Below are 24398 nucleotides of genomic sequence, written 5' to 3'. Positions count from 1 at the left end.
ATTGTTTTTATTGATTTTATGTAAAGCACCTTGAGCTACAATTCTTGTATTAAATGTGCTATATAAATAAAGTCTTACTTACTTACTTACTTACTTAATATCTACCCACAGAACTACACCTAAGTCAACCTAAGACACTTAAAGACTAGGAAACCTTGGGAAGAGCAATTCAGTGAGGGATCCCCTCCTCCATAGACGATCGGGGCCACAGAGAGGTGCAGAGCATAGGCGGAATACAATTATGCAGTAAGAGTAGAGATCAAAATAAAAGTATGCAAATGAATGATAGACACAGATATCCAGAGTTCCGAATCAGAGGAGCATCCCCAGCATTCCACATTGGTGGGGACCCACTTAAAAATGATATGTGCAACCAATACCCCTAATCTGATCGTCACTGGAATTGTCTAGACAGCTCTCATTGTTGCTGCCTACACAGGCGTAGATTTAGGGGTGGATGGTAAGGACATTTCCCTCCAAATGTCAAAAACCCATCTATTTGTCCCCACCAGTAACTATGCCAAATCTGAACGCATTTCAGTGTATGTTATTATCATACATATTTCTTGTCGCCAAACTGAATTTTTCACTGCACAGTACACGTAAGTGCTGTGGAACGTTTGTGTAAATCTAACAGTTTGAGTGTGGCCATTTTAGAAGGGATTCAGATAGTCTTTGGCAGATTTGTTTCACACCGCCTGGGGCTCAGGCCTGCGACAGTCATCAGCAGCAGCCCATTGGAGCTCTGGCTCTCTTCCTTGCCCTCTCTGTCTCCTCTGGCTGTCTCAGTCTATAAAACAGGATAGAGGTGGGAAGGAACACATCAGTAAAAACATCCATGGATATAAATCAGCAGGGGACATTTTAAGACATCTCTGCTATAACCATTTCCCAATAGACACACCAGTGGAATTATTTAGGAAACGAAGACAGTACAATAAGAAAGGATCATCTTATACTGGCAGGCAAATGGGGATCTCTGACATTTTGCAAAAATGATGTGATACAGTCAGTATTGTTCTAAAAAATATGATTTTTGCGTCATGAAAACATCAACAACAAGAAAAACCTAAACCTTAATCTAACATGTTCTCGCTTTCCAATGCTTTTTCAGGGGTTGACCACAATAAGTGCTCATTCTGAAGAGACATCAAAGGGAGAGTCAGTTAAATCTGAAAGTCAAAGCAATATCGGAGCTTTCTCACTCTTCAGTTCATGCATTCCAGTAATTTTCTGAAAACCAATATTGAATGTGATACCTTGACATCAATGAGTAACAGAGTAAACACAGTGAAGTCTCCCTGTGCTCATTATTTGCTGGTTGTGCGGGAGGGTTAATTAATGGATGCACTTCGGAAAATGCCGCCCCCCTCTTCATGCCGCCCTAGGCGGCTGCCTGTCGCCTGTAGGAAGGACCGGCCCTGCCTGAGAGACCCTGTGGGACATCCAGAGAAAGGAGTGACTATCTAAATCATGAAACAGGAAGGACGTCCAGGCATTATGGACTATAGAGTAGAGCTGGGAACTAAATAGAAGAGCCATAGAGGTAGACTATTTTAGTTGTACAATCTCTTGAAATGTCAACTTCCAACCCATTTTACATATGAGGCTTAGGACCATTTCAGGTCCCACGAAGTCTCTGCTTTTGTAATCAGAGTGAATTGTGTCTGAACCAGAGGTGTGACTGTCGGCTCACATGAATGAACATACCTAACTGGGAAATCTTTGGGAATATATTGTATTACTCTATCACACATACATGACCCTTTCTCTTTGGGTTCATATCAATACCAGAAGTAATTATTAAGTGTAAACATTTAAGTTCAAAAGAATCAGTGTTAGTGCTAGCATTAGTGAAAATCTATATCCAACTGGCCTCAGTCAAATGTAATTACTTATTGGAAACAGATCCATCCTGAATCTAATCATGCCCAAGCTGACTGTTAACATATCTACCAGGGACAATATCCAAGATGGTGTGTCGTGATTTGTTTCACTGTTTTGAGGCAGTTAAGCTTTTAACCTTCATGTTGTCACTGAACATACCTCAGAGTCCCCTTCAAGCTAAACATGGCCACCCCTCATATAATGTCTGTCATGCCTTGGTCTAGCTGGGAGTCAGGATGTGTGGTAACATATCTATCATACAGCTGTCTGCAAGCAACATAACTGAACCAGATGGTCAACATCTTTAGTTCCCTCATCACACAACAACACAGCTGGTGCCATGAAGACCTCCATGAGAGAGCTGTTTTTGATTTGTCATCAAATCGGACATTTATGATGTAATGATGTATAAATGTGTTAGGTTAGAAATGTATTCATCCTGTCTAGTGTTTTGTTATCATGCCTATTCTGTCATTGTCGCCAGAATTCAGTAACAAATAATGTTTCTTGAATCAAAGGTCTTCAAGAATATAAATGGTCTGAATAGCTATATCATGCTACAGTAATGTTGTAAGCATATAAAATAACACAATGTGGTAAGGCGAAGATTCTTTAGTCTACCTCCTGGTTTGTTTACACTGTTACTCAAGTGAAGTCTAGAGCAAGTCTACAGTAAATAAAATTGGGAGAGGTTTAAGAAGTGACGCACACAGTTTACCTGTTGGTACGAGGATAAATTAGTACCTGCTGTCTCAGTCAATGACCAGCATTATTGTTGAACCATGACGACAAGAACAGGGGGGTATGAGGGTCTCCACATGTGGGACCCGTTCCTTTTGTATGTAACCACAAGTCATAGTATTTTTGTACTGTACCTCAACAGTAAAACATTCAAGTTTTGCCACAGTGTGCCAAATGATATGCAACAAGACCTTGAGATGCTGGCTTTTGTTGGTTCCCGTTAATTGACTTTGCCTTTAAAACTGAATGACCATGAAGTGTAAAAAAAAAAAAGAAAGTTCTGAATCGTAAACCTTTGTGCATGTTTGAATGACATGGCTATCTTGATTCATTACATATTTTTTATTTAAATATTTGTTTATAGCAAAGTAAAGCTGAGACTCAGGCATATAAATATTTCTTTATATTTATTCATTCGTCAGAGCTGTCACATAGCAACATAAAATGTAATACACATGGCTCCCTGAATAAAAAGCATTTTTTTACATGACAAGATGCATGCATATCTTACTCATTTTAGAATACAGTAAATACTGAGGAGTTCCCAAACGTTTTAAACGGTTTGTTGGGTTGTGATTTATACTGTGTATTGTTACACATTTCCACTGAAAACTGAGCTCATGTGTCAGGAGAATTAAACAATGCAGGGTTGACAGCCCAGGTGAAGTCAAAACGACAGGTATGGTCTGACTACAACTCAATAGGATCCAATTTATTAAAAAGGTCAAAGAGGCAAAGTTTAGACTGAATTCAAACTTAAACATTCATTTTTGCTGAAATCTTGAAAGACAAGTGAATGCTGCACTGTACAGTATTATACTGAGCAAGTAGTTTACCACTATGAAATGCCATGGATTTAAGTTTATGCAGAATTGGAAAATCCCCCCCAACTAGTTCTAAGAATCACTGTTGATTGTGCTGCTGTGTTGTATTTAGGTGCTTTTGTATCGTGTGTATTTTGCAAATGTATAGTGCTTGTGCAACATGATGTAACATCAGTTTTACTAATTTACTATAACCCTTTGAAAATATTTTTTTGTCTACAAATTTGATTGTGCTGTAAAGGTGACAGTTGGTGGTGTGATCTAAGTCTAGCAAAAGTATGTTTACTAAGTTAAGGGAATGAATATGGAAAGGGAAGCACTGGTAACTACTTTACAGTATGAGACTTATCATTTTTAATCATTTATAAACATTCATCCTTCATCTTGATACTTTGCTGGAGGGGTTATGCTGGCAAAAGATTAGAAGAAAATAAATTAGTTTATACAACTATTAATTTAAGACCACTGAAGAGGCACAGATTAATATTACAAAAACGTTGCAGAAGAATATACCATTGTGTACGATTTATAATCCTAGGAGAACAGGCGTCACATATATTTTATGCACCAAAAAGACCAAAAGACTGATTCAGTTTCAAGATAGTTTCATCCACAACATGTCAATTTGCATGGCTTATGTAGGCCTAAGAAGCTGTGCGAATCATTAAAATCCATAACTGAATTAAGTAATTGTACTATAAATAATAATACAATCACATACAATTAAAAAGGTTGATTTATGGCATCATACTGAATATTTTTATGATTCTATGTTGAGTAAGTAATCCTAAAAATGGAAAAGAAGGGAAAAGAATCATCATTATGTATTGAAAATTACATGGACTAATCTTCAAAGTAAAAAAAGTGCTCGTGCTTCAGTTATGAGAGGTCACAGTTGGAAAGTAAGGTAACGTGGAAACGACAAGAAAATATCTCATATAGGTGAAAATAAGAGCATTGATGCACTCCAAGTACATTTCTCTGTCTATTGTAGGAAAATATATATAATTTATTGTACTAAACCTTTCTATAAATATCTTTTTATGACCCAACACCGTGTGTGTGTGCATGTTTTGTGTGTGTGTGCGCATGTTCTGTGTCTGTGTGTGGGTGTGAAATTGTGCATGAGTGAAAGAGAGTGTCGACAAATGCCTCTTCATAACAGTGTTTCTTCATTGTTATTTGATTGTCTTTCATGTAGTCTGCGATTCATAAATCACATTTGTACTGTAATAAACTCTCCAAGGCAAGTTGCATGTGTGGAGAGAGGCAGAGATTTCACAGAAATTAGGTGTGGCCTGAGATGTTTGCCTTCAGAGAAGAAAGCACATTTTACTAATAGGTCAATAGTCCTGTCAACATTATTCATTTTACATACTTAGCTACCTTCACTTTTAATGAAAAATTAATCTTTTTGTCATCAATCAACCCAAATAATACAATGAGTCATGCTTACTATTTAGCTAAACATTTCTTGATGAAGTCTATGAGTCTGGGTCTACCCAGGATCTCTCTATGAATATCCAGTTGTGGGTGAGAATCTGTGCTCTGAATGACATTAGGACAGCATGGAATACTTAGTTGACTAAATGACTGCAGGTCATTAAGGTGTAGAAAACTAGTATTAAACCATCATGTCCTATGTTGGCTGTAAGTGTGAACCACTTCAGTGCTGGTTTCTCTTCCTCTCTCTTATTTTCCTATCACATCTAAGGGAAGATCCAGGAGAAACAACTGCTTTGGCATTGTTGTTTTCTTCCAGGTTCCATCTTTATTACAATGCTGCATATTACAAGTCAACCCAAAAGATCTGACCCAATTCAATGGGGAAAAATCTTCTAAATACTTTGTTTTATTTATTATTATCCCATTCTGTTTCCCCATTTCCAAACTAAGGTTTCTGTCATGGTTTAATTTTGTGCAGACAACATTCCAGGAACATTAATATTTTGGAGATGTTTTGCATAGTTTTGTAGCATCTCCTAGTTTCAGAATAGGAAAATAGTGTAATGTATTTTTAAGCAAGCAAGCTCTAATTGGTTTATAGGTCTGCAAAATCATTGTTTGTAATAGAAAAAACGAATGCCCTTCCATGTGTGCCGGTTGGGTGAGGATGAGAGCATTACAGCTATTGGCTTTGTAATGTTTGCAACCATCCAAGGGAAAAAAAAACTTTACTTAGAGAACTTTGTCCCACCATTCATGAGTGGAGCTAGTTCAGGCATGGGACTCGGGCAGCGCACGTCATCCACTCATCACTACACCTGTGTTAGCCAGCACAAGCCCATTGGACCACGTCCGATAAGGCAGCATTAAAAAGCAGCGTGGATACGCACACACTCACCACCGGTTGTTGTATGATCAGTGCTGCTGCCACCCTCCACCATCCCCTTCTCCCCCATGCTGTCAGTATGTTCTATCTTTCAGGGGGATTATATCTCTATTGCTCCCTGCCTCATATGCCATGTATGCATGCATAGCATCGAGGAGGCAGGGAGTGCTTCCCTTATATCATCCACTCCGCCAACGTCAAACCTATTTCCATGTCAAGGTTATCAATAAATGCTCAATCTAATACGTAAGTGTTTTGACTTAATTAGCCAAATCTGACACCAAATTGTCAAAGGTGTGTAAATGAGAGCACTTTTATGATCATGTAGTTATAAATACTTTCTTTTGGTACAAAAGTACTCTTGATCAATTGGGTTAACACTGAAGGAAGCACCATCATTAAGTGGAAAATCATGCTTTTTTTACATACTGGAATGATAAGAATCCTTTTGGGCTTCTTATGAAATCATAATATGTTTTGCTCAGAGTATGCCCAAAAAAACACTTAATGAGAAAAAGCCATTGTTTACATTGACGGAGTACTGTATAGGTAGGACCTGGCCATATGTGCTGTGGCCCACAGTTAAAGAAGATCTATAATACATATTCATAAATATAAATGGCTGAGAAACGCCTTTACACTACATTCTGGCACATGGTTATAAAGGCAAGAGATGTTTTAAGAACAAATGGGATGCAACTTTGGACAAGACACATCCTTACCCAAGCAATATAACATTTACCCAAAGCATAAATGATCAAATGTGCGACATTGTTGGTGTGACATAGGCAGTGTTCACACATAGTCCACTATTCACACACAAATACATAGCACATTCCCACATGAGATCATTTCCAACCACACACACACAATGGAAGCACAATATCAGTGATAGGCAAAATATAATGCCCAATTTTAATATGAATGAACTGGTGACAACTGGTGTTTTTGTCTTTTTACTAGTCAGAAGGTCATGGATTTGTTCATTTAGTGTGTTGAAGCTTATATTGACCTCCAGTATTGGGCAATGACTGCTTATAACGACACAAAATAATTAAAAAGAAATAAATTACCTTCAACATTCTGCTTTTGAAAGTTGTGCAAAACCTAAAAAAATGAGTTACATGGTATTCTGCTAGGTATAGAGGACAGGGCACAATGTGCTGGAATGAAAAAAAAGAAAAGAAATCCACATCAACATTTCAAATGAACACTTCCATGTCAATAGAGTAAGTGCATAAATGTTGTGGAGCTTTACAACCTTGATCAGTATACCCTATTGAAAGGATTACTTAGTGACATTGTTATAACTTTCATCACCATTGGAATTTGCTTTCCGAAGGGGGAAAAAGGGAACTATAGGGAACAATTGAAAAAGTACTTACTCCCTCTAAGCAAAGTAAAGGACAGGTTCAAATAAGTAAATGATAATACAATATCAATACTCAAATCTGTTTTTGCTGTTTTGGATTACAATCCAGATGATCTTCAGCTTGCTGTGCCATAACCTTTCATTCCCACAACTGTCAGACCTGGAAAATAAGTGCAGCCAGCCTGAAGTTTTGATCCTGAAGTATTATCTTGTTCTTGGGGAATTGTAGTCAGTCGCAGTCAGAAGCAGGACTCCTGTGACTCAGTGTCGTTTTGTAGAGAAGGTTTCTCTGGTTCAGTATGGTTCCCGTTGTGCAGGGCGGAATACCTGAGAAGCAAGAAGACTATTACAACATTACACAGTAAAGGAAAATATATTTCAATGTGTCCCAATACATTTTTGATCCGTCCACTTTGTGAGTTCATAAGGTGAATAAAGCAAACGGAAATTAGAATCAAAGAAAATGGCACTATCGTGTGTTTAATCATAGCATTGCATCAGGTTTTATGAGAGGTTTGGTGAGAACACAGACCCTTTTTTTCCTGAAGACGCTGGATTTATATTGTCATTTATGTCAGACGTTGCAAAAGTATTTTTCTGACCAAATCTGTCATGTTTCTGCATTCCAAATGCTACAATAAAATATTGTTCTCTTTGACATTAACCACAAATATTGGCAGGGACAATTAGATGTCCTTTTGACAACGTCCACCCTTAATCTATGAGTGTCCGTACATCAAGTGCATGTGTGTGTGTGTGTATGTGCTAGTTATGTAGATGTGTCTGGAATTTAACGCAAGAGTTATTTACCTCAAGAATTAGCCTAAAACCATAACGAACAAGCACACCAAAAGCAATTCCTGCTGAGAAATTGTCCATGCACATTTACCTTGACAAAAACCATCTGAACACCCTCTGATGTTCCAGGACTTTAAAAAGGAAATTTGCTAGAGCTTCTAAATGGAGCAGAACCCAAAATTGCTGCCACATTGCAGTGCTTAACTCAGCAATACACAGCAAATGGCAGAATGCCAGCATTCTGGTAGTGGCCACTATAAGTAACATTGTAGTAAAATTGGTTAGTGTAGTTTCCTGTACAATTTCTTGAAATTTAAAACCACCAGTTGGCAGCACATTGGAGTACATTTGAGCTAATAAAGCTTTGTTTTTTTTTTACAATTACTGTTTTATAAATATGTGACTCAGCCTTAAGCAAGTGTCTCACCAGTTATTTTTTCATGACAGGCAGGGCTACAAGAAAGTTCTGTAATGCTGTATCAAAATAGGAGTTCTTTAAATGTCAAATACTTTAAGAAAAATCAAAATGCAAATGGAACTAATCTGTGACATCAGTAAGGCATTAGAGGTCTGTGACAGCAAACAGAAAAGTTCACAGCAGTTTTAACCCTTGTGTTATCTTCGGGTCATTCTGACCCATCAGTCATTGTGACCCACCGTCGTATTGCGACAAATTTACCGCATACAAAGACAAAGTGAAGCATTTTCTTTTAACAGCTAGGCTGTCTCAGACCCCCCACATTGCAAAGGTTAAAAGAAAATTATTTTAATTTGTTTTTGTATTGGGTAAAATTGGGTAAACACAACGATGGTTCGTTATGAACCTTTGGGTCATGTGACCCGAAGGCAGCACGAGGGTTAAAGCTACAAAGTACCAGCCAAAAACTGATACACTGTAATATAGTAAACTAGAGAGGGTACAATTTCTGGGGAAATTGTAGGGTGTGCTTGCTTGCGTCGGTTGCACAGGGGTCCGTTTTTGAATGACATTTTTAAAACTGATATTTCTGAATATTTTATATAAAAATGCATACTTATTATTTATAAAGATTACATAGATTTAAAAGCATTTTTTTTGCTGCTCATTTACAACTGAAAATACGAGTGAAGTGTAGAATGAAATAGATCTTCTAATTTCCCCTGCAAAAGGCATCCTCATCGTTGAATCAAAACGAATAAATTTGGCAGACCGGTGTAAAAATTGACCTAATCTCTATGACGTAAACGTCCTTTTAAGTTTTTCCCTTCTCGTGATATTTTCATGCATTTAGCCTACTCATTGCATTCATTCATGAATAAAGAACCCCCTTTGAAGATTATTCTACGACGTTACCGGCAGTAGAAGATTGAATCGCGATTCAAACAGTACCATCTTCTAACTGAAAATACGCCCCCAAAAACGTAAATAAGCTTGACATTTATTTAGTGGAAAATCGCTTTCATGAAAAGCTCACTGGTAGCGATCATTAAGTAACAACAGTAACAACGCAAAGTGCGCTATCCCTGTGTGGAGAAGCTGCCCCGGTAAATTGTACTACTGCTGTGTTCGTCTTGGTAGCGATTGCGTTGGTTGAATTGGATTTAACGTTCCGTTGTACGGTTTAGGCTGAAATTAATTATTTTCATGAACAGATTGACAAAGTTTAGGCTGTGGCAATGAAGTTAAGGTTAGCAGTTAGATAGACTTTTGATTTAAGTAAGGGGAGTGCCGAACATGTTCTGTCGCCGTTTGACTTCCTACAGCTGTGTAGATGTTTTTGTAGTGTCTCGCGTAGGCTACAGCGTTGCAGTGAGCAACACTGGTTTGAAACCACAGGTAATGATAATTTCACCCACAAATCGTTTACTTGTAATGTAATGTCATAATAAATCCTACAACGAAAATGTATTTGTGAGGAATGTTTATTTTAAAGATTGAAAACAGATGCATCATAGACCACTGTAGTATGTGTTGCCCGGGCAACAGAGGCTAATGTCATGATGCTAATGCTTCAGTGAAATAGTAGACTACCGTTTCCAAAAGTAGATGTGGGCCTACTTCCTTAATAATATCAGCTAATATTGTACATTACATTTCATAATTGTGTTTCACATCACAAAGTAAAATGAGTAAATAGTTATCACCCTGGCCTCTTTGCTTGTGGCGTTCCTGCAGCTGCCTTGCAGTAAAGCTATAGTTAGCCTAGCTATCTCCCAAGTTAACAGATGTGAAACGAATGTTCTGCTACAGGTAGTCACGCGTGTTTTCGTGACGTTAGTGACGTAGTGACGTTAGTAACGTCAGTGACTGTGGCTAGCAAATTAGCCACCGTTAGCTTCACTTTTCACCACAAAAACGCAATTTCTACTTAAACCTGCAACGGAACGTAAATAAAAATACAACCAACGCAATCGCTACCAAGACGAACCTTTTGACACCGCCAAATATTGACTGATCCTTAGGGGGGCGAAAATAAATAATAATTATAAATAAATATATATGTGAGAGAACAAAGGTTGAGCCCTTGCCGAAGGCAAAGCACACCCAAATATGTAAAAATAAAATAAAAATACGTTATCTATTCACTATCAGATCAAATCAGTGACTCTAGAATCTGGAGCATTCCCCAGAAACACTGATGTGAGACAGCCAATATTCTACACATGGGCTGTGGTTAAAAAATAACTTTGACAGAGCTGGATCAGCTGTCATTGTAATATGTTAGTCCTTTTTAAATGCATTTTGTATGAACTTGTTTTAGAAATGTAGAGATGCAGAAATCCTGTGCCTGTACTGCAAAATTATATTGAGAGATGATAATGATTGTGAGTAAGAGATGAGATCTATCTGAACTTAAATAAAATCATCCCTTCCTTCCTTGGGGCTGAAACGGCTCTTGAATTAGTTGATTGGTGCACATTTCATCTTAGCAGCTCTACATGGAGATCAGTGAAGGATAATGTAACATAATACATCCCTCCCACATGTTGTGATAGAGCTGTCGGCATGCGAAATGACTGCATAGCTGATCAAATGGTGCGTGAACGGCATTGTCATTTAGGTCAGTCAGAAAAAAGAGTAAGATGAAAAAATGAGAGTAAGGGTATAGACTATAGCTTTATTTGGAGGAACTTCTGAATAATAGACCATTATTTCCAAAGACAGCCTTCGTGAAACTGAGATGAGAAGAATTGGAAGACTGACGATCAAATCTGTCTGGAACAACGCAGCTGACTCTAGCTTTCAGATGTACTATTCGTCATACCACTGGTGAATTTACATTGTTGATTTATGTAATAAAAAGTAGTACCTAAATATAGCAACAGGCCGTCTGCTGTACCAAGATAGGACCGTCAACTTGTTCATGGCCAAACATTCTCTGTGTAGCAAAATCTTTGAAAGATTCTGAAATGAAGAGTTATTGGACGCTTGGATGCTTTTGGATGCAGATGACACAATGCTAGTTTGTGAGGACGTTTTGTTTGCTGTGTTGTTGAGATGACGTTGGCAGCTGAGCACATATGGCAGTACCATTCAAAGAGCTATGACAACCATGATGCTTACAGCTCTGGAAATGGCGCTGCAATCTGCACCACATGAGATCTTGAACTGGGGTTGAATCTTCTCCAGGCAGTTTTTACACAATAAAAGTCGAAAGCCCAAGTAGGTGTCAAAAAGTACAACTTTGAAAAGAAGTTTCACCCAATGCTGCCATTCTCAGCCATTCAGTCTAAAAAGATACAATCCCTCAGAAAAGCACCTCTTTAAATGCAAACACACCTTCATGCGAGCAAGCACACACGCACACAGGTAGAAACCCAACTCACACATCCATGCAGACATGCGTGCATACACAGTAGATGCCCTTCACAGAAATTCTTCCTATGGGAAGGGTGGAGAGTGAGGGTAAAGCAGGTGAAGGAGACTCACTTGAGAAGTCCTTCAACAGCACTAGACGGGAACAGGCCTAGTGTTGCAGAACCAGAGAAGTAGTTTGGAGAAAGACGAGCATCCACTGATGACCAGCAGGGAACAGGGGGCAGCAGAGGTCCAGAGAGCAGGGAGACGAGAGAGAACAGAGAGAGGGGGGAAAAGGGAAGAAAGGTATCTAATTCAACAGTGTCTAACAGAGCAGGGATAGTGTGCAAGCAGGGACACTGGAGGCAGTTCGAGATGCCGGGGTTATAATTAAGCAAAGCCTTGTGAGGCCTTCAGCATCACTTGTTTTTCATGACTGATGCCCCACTCTACATACCAATTAATGTGTAAAACAGAAGCAACCCACGTAGAATGACAAATGTATGAGAATATCTAATAATGAAGATGACTCTGTTATTAACAAGACCTTTAGAAATGCAGGTTTGAGTGTTTGTATGTGCATGTGTGATAACATTCTGTTCTCTAGTGTATTATCTTAAAGTCCGATACTGACTGTGTTTATGGCTGGTACTGTTTATGGATGTACTTTGAGGACTATGCACTCATGACTGCTACTGTACATTAACTCTTACAGCCCAGATCTTTGAATGAAAGCTAGAATGTCTCTGATCAACAAAGGCATAAGAAGCTACACTACAGTGTTCTGAACTTGATTTGATGCTTGGTGTCTAACTTGTAGTGTTGGATGACAAAGTACAGTAACAATAACAAGTTTTCTAAAATATTGATCGGTAAGCTGCAAGTGAATGCACTAAAAACATGTAATAATGTTGATGCATCCAGATACAGCCATTATTACAGTAGTTGGCATTCATAATTTAATATAAATTAATTTAGATTCCCTATGCTGTTACTGTGCAGTTGCCACATTCATACCAGCATCTGGACATTTTTCCTGATCTGAGCTTTCCTGTTTTGTAGTTGCTTTGTAGACGTTGTTTATTTTCTGCAAACAATACACTCCAGACGCACTCACACAAACAAACATTGTATTGGATTTTTTCAAGGCTATTATAGTAGAACCAAACATCTCAGCCAGACAAAATGAGAACAGGAAGTACTGTATACACACTGCAGAAGCTATTTTTTGAACACAATAAGTAAAGTTGTTGAGCAATATGTCCAATCGATGTCAAAGCGGAGGAGAGAGAAATTGGAAAAGAGAAGGGTAGACATTACAGTGTATGATACTGTTCACGCTATTTTCTTTGTATTATTTATGAATAATGGGTGGTATGGTATTGTCATAAGAAATATCACCCAGATAGAATTCCAGTGTGACCTCCTAGTCAATGCCCCCCTGAACTCTTGAGACAGACTGCTTCTTAGCTAACGCACCATCCACCAGCCCTTCTAAGATGTGTGTGTGTGCAGTTAGTAATGTTGAATTTCATGGCGGGAGCTGTCATGGCAGACACAGACTGCAGACTAATGGGAGCTTAGTCAAGCCAGGGAGGCATGGGAGATGCATACTGGAACAGAGTTGGCTCTGTTGGCCGACAGACTATTATTAGCCAATATATCATCCATATTAGCTTTTGGGAACTTCTGTTGGCACTATGGCATTCTGTGACTTACAGTAACATTCACACTGACTCCCGACTCTAGTAAGACTAGTGCCTGTAGAAACACAGCGGGATCACTGCTCTTGCCCTCCTCACAAATAAATACACTTAAGGCCAGGACACACCAACCAGACTGAAAGCAAGGTCACAACCACATGACAGCGGTGACAGCATGAGTCAGACAGGTTAGGGTTAGTCTACGTTGAGGGTTGGCCAGTGTTGGTACCACAACAATCTAACATTTCAAACAACAAAAGTGTTGGTTCTATGAGCTGATGATGAGTTTATGAGCTGAACTATAAGATCCTGAAAACAGCATTCGTTAGCAACCTAGCAAGCTTTTTGTTGTTGTTTTGATGCACAAAGGAGCAGGGACGTCAACGGCAGAGATGACAGGTGTATTAGCAAACTGATGTGAACGTGTCTGAGGCAGCTTATGGTGCAATGATATAACCAAGTAACATTTCCCAAACAGGCTGCATTTCATGGATACTACCTGCACCGGTATATACTGGTAATCCCAGAAAAAAGTATGCAAATTGTCTATACTATATTGTAATGTAATATATATTTTAGACAGTTTTGATAAATAGTGTATATACGAATTAATGTAAGCACATCCCTGCACTATCCTGAGCCTACTGAAGCAAATGTTATTCTTATCTTACTGTAAAGTGACATTGAATGACAATAAAGGTGAGTGAACTGAACTGAACTATACCTCTTATGTACCAATCGATCTCCTGTCTGACACGTCCTGATCGTGAAATGGCTCACAGCCTAACCTCTACCCTACCTCCAACTCCTGTTGCCAACCCCTTTCCGCCTTATGACAGAGCACCAAAGGGTCTCCAGCAGCAGCTGTTTGCACATCCCAGCATCTTTGTGTTTATGGTCCGGACGAACATGCTGACAGCTCTGCCATTTGGAAACAGTTCCAGGATTTATGTTACTGCAGATGTTCCAAGGGCCACAGAACTCTGATAATTGTGTATGTGTGTGTGTGTGTGGGGGGGGGGGGGTGTCATTCATTCATACATTTTATTTTAATACAAGTTTAGGTTACGTATGTTTTTTTTTAACGAAAGTCTACAGAGGAAGAGAGGAATTTGCATAACAGAAAAGTTAACATACAAAACTTGGATTTGGTACTGTACCACACATATAACCTGTCAAACCCATGATCCTCCACTCTCATTTGATGCAACATCAACATAATCGAGCCATTTATAATATCCTAAACACTGTGCTGTTTTGTGTAATATTTGGTTGAGGCAAATGACAACCTCTGGCAGCAATGGGAGGGCAAGTTCATAAGTCAGCCAAAGCTGTCATCCAAAGCTTCACACTCACTGTTTCTTGTTAAGACACAAATTAGTCATTGACGAATGCTTTCATGTTCTTATTAAAGTAATATTTTGAAATATTTTCCTGGAATGTGTGTAATTTATAATAGTGCAAACTAAACAGAAGGCATACGAATCCAGAATTCTCAATTGAGACCACCCCAGGTAGTTTTGTTTAAGTGCTGTAAGGTGACTTGTTTTTATTTTAACTTTTTCTCCAGCAGTATTTACTGTACCTTCACGTCATCCAGGGGGAATCACGCTAAATGTCACTAACAGGCCATGCATAAAGAACAAAGAACAAAAATAAAAAACTGCTACCATGCCATAATAAATGATTGAAAAAATAAATCCATCAATTATGAATTACCTTTCTTATTTTGATGAGTTTGAGTTGTTTGATGCATGACTTGCAATTTCATTAAGGTCAAGGAAACAAACTAAAAAACATAATTGTGATATCTGCTAACTTTCTGGTATGTCTTTCATTTCTTTTATAACTTAAAGTACACAGGCATCAAACTATAAAAAAGTTGTCTTGTTTCCAGTGCAAGTACATTACAATATGTCTGAATTTCTGGTACTGTAAATCCAAATGAATATAATTTCAAACTTGGTGCCAAACATTCTGTGACAATGTGTGTTTCTGGTCTAATGACCCATAGGGATCTTACATATAACACCAGAGCTGTGCAACACATACACATCAGAACGTATACATATTATATTATTCTCTATGGCTGAAAGCCTCAGTTCAGAGAGATGTGAGAGTGTGAGAGATTGTCGTCTCCAGAACACACAACTTTGAGTGTAAGAGATGAACTGGCCAGAACCACTGCTGCTGTCTTCGATCCAAAGCAGAGGAAGTCATTAAAGAGAGGGAAAGCATCCTGTAATTCTTAACTTCTCTGCTCACTCTTTACACTACAGCCATGAAACAAGCAAGTAATGCCTCTAAAATCCTCTTGAAGAACCAATGAGTAATACATAGATTGGGAAAATGCTTGAGGTAATTTGTGTTGTAGTCAGACTATTTGATTTTGTGATTGTTTGCAAGCACCTGTATTCGTGTATGTGCATGACTTAAGTGCAGTCATCTGGACATGAGCAACAATATGATCTAACCTCATTCAACTGCCAGCCCTTCTCTTGCTCTCATGGGAAAACAAACAATGGAGTAAAAGGTAGAGGTGTTGGCTGTGTTCAGTCATAAGTCTTGCCTGTCAGTAGGGCCCAGGACTAAGGTGGGAAGTGAAAAAAAAAAAACGGTGGTAATGTAGCGCCTCTCTAGCGCGTTGGGCTATATTGAGAGGTGGCTATCCTGAGTTCTTTAAACCTATACAACTAATCAAATAAGTGGGAATACATTTCAACAAGGTTACAGTAATACTTTTGATCCAGGTGCTTCTTATAAGCATCAGTTAACAGGTAATAAGGCCTTAGTAAGTTAGTATGTCCTATTAACAAATTAATGTTAATACACATTTTTTAAGAGCCTTATTACTTATTAAGTAACACATTTCATCTTACGATAACACTAATCCTAACAAATACTATTAACACTTATGGGGCCCTTATTTGAACTATCTGAAACGCATGTATCAAATGCGAAACGCAAGTAACTTTGTGGGCGGAACTCGGGCGCTGTTGCTATTATACCTCCATGCTCAATCCCATCATATATATATATATATATATATATATATATATATATATATATATTATATAATAAGTTTAAATTTTTTTGTACTCGCTGTGATATATTGTTTTTATTATTGTTGCTTGTTTTTTCCACAGGTACACTTGCACTTATAGCGGTTCATGTTGTTTAATTGTAACTTGTTTAACTACATGCTCTTATGATTCTTCCCTTTGGCACTTACTTTGGTTGTTCACAATGCTTCATGTTTTGGCTACTCGCAATGTTTTGTGGCTATCTTGTTGTTATGATCAGTGACCTATGCACTTTGTAAAGCGCTCTCTCTTGGAAGTTGCTTTGGATAAAAGCGTCTGCTAAATGAATAAATGTAAATGTAATGTAAATGTATACCGGCGGGATAAATTACTCCTGCGCCCGACGCAAATCTAAAATGGGTTGGTCTGAAGTAGCTACATTACTCATAGGTGTGGTTTGGGCGTAACGTGCAATAAACCAATCAGAGCGTCATCTCACATTCCCTTTAAAAGCAGGCGCGCTTGTTCCATGGCGGATTGCTATTATAATAGCGGATTTGCCAGGCGCACGCATGATAAAGGTGATTTCGCAGTCAACCCACTTTGTCAAGTGTCCTCATATACCTATGTGTCACTATTGGTAAAATAGGTTTGATCCGTCATTACTGCAATTAGCCTGAATAATTTGGGTAAGTATGTAAGCTAGATTTATGCCTTTTTTCACATCTTCATGGACACACACAATGATTTCCCTCATGTGGTAATATTTTTGGTAATTATCTAGGCCTATGGTTTGCACAAATGGGAACTGCTGCGTCTGTAGATGAAAAAATAAAAGTGTATGTGCGTTATACACACGCTACGTTATGGGCAAGCATGCGCCCCAATAGCATCTGAATAACGCGCCACTGACTTTAGACTACGTTTTTCCTGGTCGGTGGCGGAATTGTTTTCTGAAACTGCAAAACAGCACCAGGGAACGTTTGCTCTGGAACACGCCTCCTCTTTTCGCTGAACCGCCCCCGGGAGCGCAAGTTCATTCCTTAATTTACCAACGTGCGTCTGTGGAGGGAAAAGTCTGCTGTGCGTTGGGTGCAAAATAGGAATGATACATGCGTCGGTCTACAAAGTCAATTGCGCTGGGTGCAAGATAGGGCCCATGTAGTCTTATGAATGACTGCCTTTGAAAGAAGTACACCTACTTGAGTACATGCGTGGATCCGTTGATCTGCGTAGCAGTGCAGGGGGTTCCAGGGCCTAAGATGGAGGGTCTCCTGTATCGCTTCCTACCACAGCAGAGAATGATGAGGAAGGCACGTCTGAAGGACTTGTTGAGGAAGGCGTAGAGGATGGGATTGAGCATGGAGTTGATGTATCCCAGCCACAGACATGCTGCCCACAGCTTATCTGGTACGCTGTAGTCTATGAACGGATCCACCACGTTGATGATGAAAAACGGTGCCCAGCACAAGCAGAAACAGCCCATAATAATACAAAGAGTCTTGGCTGCCTTGGTTTCCGTCCGCATGCGATGGTTGCGCTGGTTGTCAGCGCTGTCCGAGGCATTGGCACCCCCCGCCCGCTGGAGCATGCTGATCTGGCGTGCATGAGCACGAGCAGTGACATATATGCGCTGGTAGGCCAGGACCATGAGGCCCAGCGGGATGTAAAAGGCTACCACAGAGCAGGTGAGGGCGTACGGTTTGTTGACCATGAAGACGCACAGCGTTGAGTTACTGCCCTCGCTGCTTTGCTGCCTCGCCTCTATCTGCAGAGGGGGAGGTAGAAATGTGTCAGACACAGCGGAGATACACACGGGCACACATGTACACACACAGGTGGCAAACGTGTAGTTCCAGTACTTTCCAGTACTTAAATTCAGTTCCATTGCTTGTCGTGACTATAATCCATTTTAATCCTGGAAAATGTAAGAGTATCGATGAGCTGTACAGCGAAAGGATTCCGACTAAATGATCATTAATCATTAGCTACCACTGGCATTCCCCCCAGCTTCTTTGGCCACAATCCACAGACGCTGAAGGTGGAAAATGAATCAATCAATAAATACATAATCCCTTTATTCTTCTTTAATAAAGCAAAACCCATCAGTGTTAGCCAGAGGCAGAAAGCAGCATCAGTCCTGCCTCGCTCTGGCTCTTCTCCACATAGACCAACTTAGCAGACATGTTGTTTATTCCTTGTCCAAAATAGTATCTAATAGGCCATTAAAATAACTACACTTTTCCCTTTGCATAAACTTTAGCATAGTTGTGTTGGCAGACTAGGAAACTCTTTACAGTAATCATCAGTAACGTGTGAACAGAACAAGAGTCTGTGGGGCTATTCAGATTTTTGGTCTCAACAATCCACATTTACTTTTGTTATAAACATATTGTTTTTGCCAGACAAGTATTAGTTCAAGCATGTAAGTATTTATTAGAGTGAGCATGCAGCCCATGAGCCCATGCTAGCATCCGACTTTTGCAGCATTCTTCGGCTTCTTCTATTATCACAATTTTTCTAGACCAGCAGCAGTGTTTGTGTGACTGGTGCTGTGTGAAATGGTAGTGTCGCAGCAAGCTGACTGCTGGGATGAATTGTTACTCTGTAGACAGACAAACTTTGTACTTTGACACTGTATTCCCTCTGTTCTGACAAGACCACTGTTACTACGGATGTGACTAACTTGTGATAAAAAGAATAGCAGGAAGAAAGGCCAAAATAAATATCTGTTTGCGTCCAAAGTACAGTAACTGTTGGCATTCAACTGTTTCCGAGATGACATGTGCAGAAATGCAGAAGTTGCTAAAGAAGTGCTACAGAAGGTGTATAACAACACCAAAAGACACTTCTCAATGTTTGTAAACATTAAAGTACTGTAAATCGTACTGCTGTCTTCACGTTAATCTTGTGTATCAATGTATATAGGGAGTCAGGTGGCTGAGCGGTTAGGAAATCGGGCTAGTAATCTGAAGGTTGCCAGTTCGATTCCCGGCTGATGACGTTGTGCCCTTGGGCAAGGCACTTCACCCTACTTGCCTTGGGGGAATGTCCCTGTACTGACTGTAAGTCGCTCTGGATAAGAGCGTCTGCTAAATGAATAAATGTATAAGAATACGAGTACTGTGGTTAAATGTCCATAATGCTGTCAAGAGCAGTGTTTAAAAAAATGCTTGTGTAGTCGAACCTATTCATCTAAATGAGATACTACTGAGATGCATTTTCAAGCAAAGTGAGCACTTTATAGGTGCACCACTAAAATGCACCACTCATCGATATCACTGTAATCCCCATTTACCAATAAAATGGAGGCAGGACAGCCACTTCATCCATGCATAGATATTGTAACTGTTCTTCTGTTTTGCATTGCAGTACATAGATTAGTGCTGATGTTATGATGAATAGTTTGATTTTTGATAAATGAAAAGTGAGCTACAGCTGAAAAGTGCTGATGTCATAGCAACAAACAACGCTCAGCTCAGGGAAGCTCAGAGACAGAGGTCAGTTCACATGGCATGCCTGATTTAGCTTTACCAGCTAAATTATCCTTATTTTTATAGGAATACTCTATTGAATGTATAATGCTGAACTAGCTGCACCAACAGTTATAAAATATTAGAAACTTCCCATTGATTTATGAGAGTTCATATTAGGTTCAAATTCATCAGAAACCCTGTTTAAAGAAAACTATAAATCATGTCACTCATCTGGACAATCCTTTCATTATGTCAGAGACCCATGAATTAGCGCAAATCTTGTTCCAAAGCTTTTGAGTTGAAATCTGACTCCTGTTGAAATTTGTAGAACTTAAAAACAAAGTTAGAGTCTATATTCTTGGCCTCTATACTATGGACGCCAATTACATTTATTTAGTATGCTTCCCCTTCCTCCAGATTAGCCAAACCAAATGGGATTGTTGGATACTGATATTCTGGATTATTTTCAGGTAAAAAATAAATAAACAATAAAGCATGTTGGTCTCAATCCACACTCTCAATCACATGGTTCTCATTACAACGCCCCCCAGGCCACTTGATATGTTTACAGTCCTGCTGCAAATTCAACATACACATCTTAGCAAGACCATCATATCATCCATTGAGCTTTTCTCCAGGCGATTGCGATTGATCTTAAAAGCCACAATGTGGATTTTGCATTATAAAGTCTGAAAGACTATGTATAACCTGTGTAAAAATGCTGACATAAACAAACACATGCACATGGATAGAATAGTTGTGATGACTCACCAAGTGGTCTATTCCAATACTGTTCCATCCCTGCATGATAGGCAGGAAGGATATAACAGCAGGAATCACCCAACATCCACTCATCATCAGAGCCACTCTCAGTGGTGTCATTTTGTTTCTGTAGACAAGGGGCTGACAGCAAATGGCATAATACCTGGAAATTAAAGACACACACTGTTATCCCTACATAACATTTACATTTTAATCACTTAGACATAATAAAGACCACGTCATGAAGTAGCTGTGTTATTGTCAATTTTTACACATTTTCCACAGTTATGCTACGGCCAATCAACAGTGGGCAACAATAGTACAACAGTAGGCACTTATCCATGTGTACAGTATCATGTCAGTCATTGTTGAATACTTGAGCGGAGATCTTGGTTAAACCCTTGGAAATAGGCTACAGTACACTTATTATGTCCTACAAACCATAATAAAATTGCTGGATAATGTTGGCCGAAAGATCTATCGACACAGACAGGCTTCCAGTAAATTGTGCCATTAAAATATTATTTTTTTTGTTTCATGAGTTGTTTCATGTGACACTGTATCACTTGTGACATGTGACATTGTGTCATGTTTTTACGTCGGTACCATGGTACGGCCGGGAATGGGAATCGATATAGTTTTCAGCTGTTCATACCTTTTTCATAGAATATCAATATACTGTATTCCTTTCAACAGATGTGATCGATTATAATATCCAATATAACCAGAGTAGCCATACATCCTCAACCCCATCATCCAATTCAGCACAAACAAAATAGTGTGGTTCTCTTTTGAAGAGTCACCAACTGCCAACTGGGCCTCAAGCACATTGGCACACGCACAACAGGGGTTACAATGCACAGCAAAGCCCATCGTGGCTATCGCATTAGCCTATCATCACAGTAGAAAGTCTGCAGTCTGTAAAGCACAAAGCCCCTTGATACCAGCTTGACGGTCAATTATTATAGCTGCCATCAAAAAGCACTTTATGTGAGAGAAAAAGGTGCTGAGGGTTTCATCGTTTTCCATTTTCTCTGGTGTTCATTGTTTCCAGCGAGTGGTATCTTTTCCATTTAAGTGTTTGGCAGAGTTGCTGCAAGTGCTGCTTTTGACAGGGTTCATTACGAAAGTGTCATAAACACGACTAGAAACCTGTCAACATGATATGAAAAAGGTAGCAGCTCTTCCCAAAACTAAAGAGACATCACACCTCACACAGCAGCTAAGATATGAATAAAGATCACAAGACTATTTGGGCTGTATTCCAATATCCTTGAATAGGTCACTCCCTTCCGTCAGCTGAAACTGTGACTATATTAGCAGCTGTCAAATTAGAATGGATTTTAAGTATCTAGAGAGTTGACATTAACACTCATCCACTATCAATGAGCGTGGCCATCTTAGCATCAGTAACCTCTGATGAAGTGTTCTGTTTTCATCTGCTTTCAAAGTGAACTAGTTATTTAACATGCAGCAATGAGTGAACAAGCTCACCTGTCCAGGGCGATGCAGCAGAGGTGCATAATAGAGGCGGTGGTCAGGAGAACATCCAGTGAGGTCCGAACTAGACAGAACGTCTCTCCGTAAATCCAGTTCTGATGGATCAGCTCGATGGCACCGAACGGCATCACCAGGACTGAGACCAGCAGGTCGGCAAACGCCAACGACACTATGAAGTAGTTGGTCTTGATTTTTCTACATGGGGGAGGTGAGGTAGAGTTTGGAAATGGAACGCTTTGAAAATACTGTACCACAAACAATTTTAAAACTGTATTTTCGTTTTTAACCAAGGAGGAGTATCTGCACATAAAAAGCAATCTGCAACAAATAAAAGGAGTGTCCGTATTATATTTCTGCATTTTGAATGTGTGTAGTATAGAAAGGTCTGAATGCTCCATTACATGCAGTATATTGCCTTTCTACATTAGAAACACTTAGAACCTTGAAGACACCTTGCAGAGGCGGTGAGTTTTTGCTTCTTCAAGCTAAAAATACAATGTTTAAGTATTTGATTTCAGATGCAGGTTAGGAATGCTACACTACCTGCCCCAAATTACACTATATGTACCAGGAAGTCAAAAATACAAATAATTCTTGGATTTGAAAATGCAATAACTTCTCTGTACACTCCAAAAACTTTCAAGTCCTTATTTTTTTATTCCAGGTGTTTTAGCAGTGTTGCTTCGGTAGGTAGGAACCTTTCTGAACTCTTAGCATACTGGACTTCTCTGTCTTCTATGTATGTAAAAAGAAGCGTGACATAACTTTAAAAAAAAAATGCTTTTCCATGAGCTAAGCAAATTGGATGTAACTTGCAAAATACACATACTTGGACGATAAGCAGCAGCGAGGAGGGAAAAAGAGAGAACAGTGAAAAACAAAAGAGGGATATTGCTGCGTTGAGACATTCACATAGTGATGTTTAGCTGCTGGACAGTTCTCTGGCATGCATGGTGGCGTCTCCTGTTTGTGTGAATGGTTGTGTGAGTGTGTGAGGAAGACCAGAGCCCTGGGCGCACCAGCAATGACTAATAAAAGTATGTCTAAGCCAACCACTCACAAGCTTGCTTGATGGATAAAAATAGCTCACTGGAAATGGCTAACGGCCGCCACTCTGTCATTTAACCAAAACACGCTGTAAAGGGTATTTAGCAGCTGTCTGTTAACGGAGCAGAAAAATAACATGCCCCGTTGGCGTCAACTCAATACTAGTTAATTTTTTATATAAAGAAGATTGACGGTTTACACTGATGTAATTTAATATTTTGATGTATTTGTATAACATTGCATAAGTTTATGTGCATGAATGCACTGTCAAAACATTTAAACATGACATCACATAACATGCACGGAGCAGCGTGTTCTCGTTTTGACTAAATAAACTTGACTCTTAAGACACCCGACATTAACTTTGTCTCCAGACAGAAAAACCAAAAACTAATTACCAAGCTCTAGTTAAAATGACTGACATTGATGTATTTCTACATGATAATAAATAATCAAATGTTTTGTTCATTTAGCAGACACTTTTATCCAAAGCAAATAAATGGAGGGATTCAAACCTGCAACCTATTGATCTGAAGTCAAATGCTCTACCAGTGAGCCATACCTATCATATTCCCACTGTTGTTAAGTACAGGAGGAATACGATTGCCACTGAGTTGAACCCTAGACAACTCAGAAGTCATTTGAACATATCAGGAACATGCTACATCACAAAACAACCAAATGACAATGGACCCGTGTATACAGAAATGTCCTTGATAGAAACACAGGCTTGGGTAAGCAAGGTCAGGAAGGGAGTGGGTGGACAAAAGGAACAGATTCAGATTGACAGTTGGAGGAGCATCTGAATTAGTTTGATGCTAATAAGGTCAAGTCAATTTCTCATCTTTATTATCATATTAGAGTCTCTGGAGCTTGTTTGTTATTTTTAAACAAGACAGACAACAGGACTGTTCCATCCTACATCAGTTTTAACTGGCATTTCGATTTCTGGGCATGTGGCGAAATGTGTGTGTGTGTGTGTGTGTGTGTGTGTGTGGGGGGGGGGATTAAAGGTATTCATAGATTTCTTGCAGGTGTTGTATAATTGTATAAGGTGTTAGTGTATGTGAAAGTGTATTTGTGGGTAGATAAAAGCCATAACTTTGTGACAAGCTCAACAAAACACCCATGTGGAGGGTGATCATGAAGGGACAC

The 24398-nt window shown here is 39.2% G+C and overlaps 1 protein-coding gene across 1 annotated transcript in view; it reads right to left on the bottom strand.

The window, feature by feature from the left end:
- Positions 1 to 7221: 7221 nt before the first annotated feature.
- htr4 (5-hydroxytryptamine receptor 4) overlaps positions 7222 to 24398 on the bottom strand; it is a 36629-nt gene continuing 19452 nt past the window's right edge. Inside the window, exons 4-7 of the mRNA XM_062476693.1 lie at positions 22191 to 22391; positions 20706 to 20859; positions 17661 to 18226; positions 7222 to 7483 (exon numbers count right to left, since the gene is read on the bottom strand). Coding sequence (XP_062332677.1) covers positions 7396 to 7483; positions 17661 to 18226; positions 20706 to 20859; positions 22191 to 22391 — 1009 coding nt within the window. The 3' untranslated portion in view covers positions 7222 to 7395. The remainder of the gene's footprint in view (positions 7484 to 17660; positions 18227 to 20705; positions 20860 to 22190; positions 22392 to 24398) is intronic.

Source organism: Osmerus eperlanus, chromosome 13 (assembly GCF_963692335.1).
Source record: "Osmerus eperlanus chromosome 13, fOsmEpe2.1, whole genome shotgun sequence".
Lineage (NCBI taxonomy): Eukaryota > Metazoa > Chordata > Actinopteri > Osmeriformes > Osmeridae > Osmerus > Osmerus eperlanus.
This window is presented reverse-complemented; position numbering and strand designations above follow the sequence as displayed.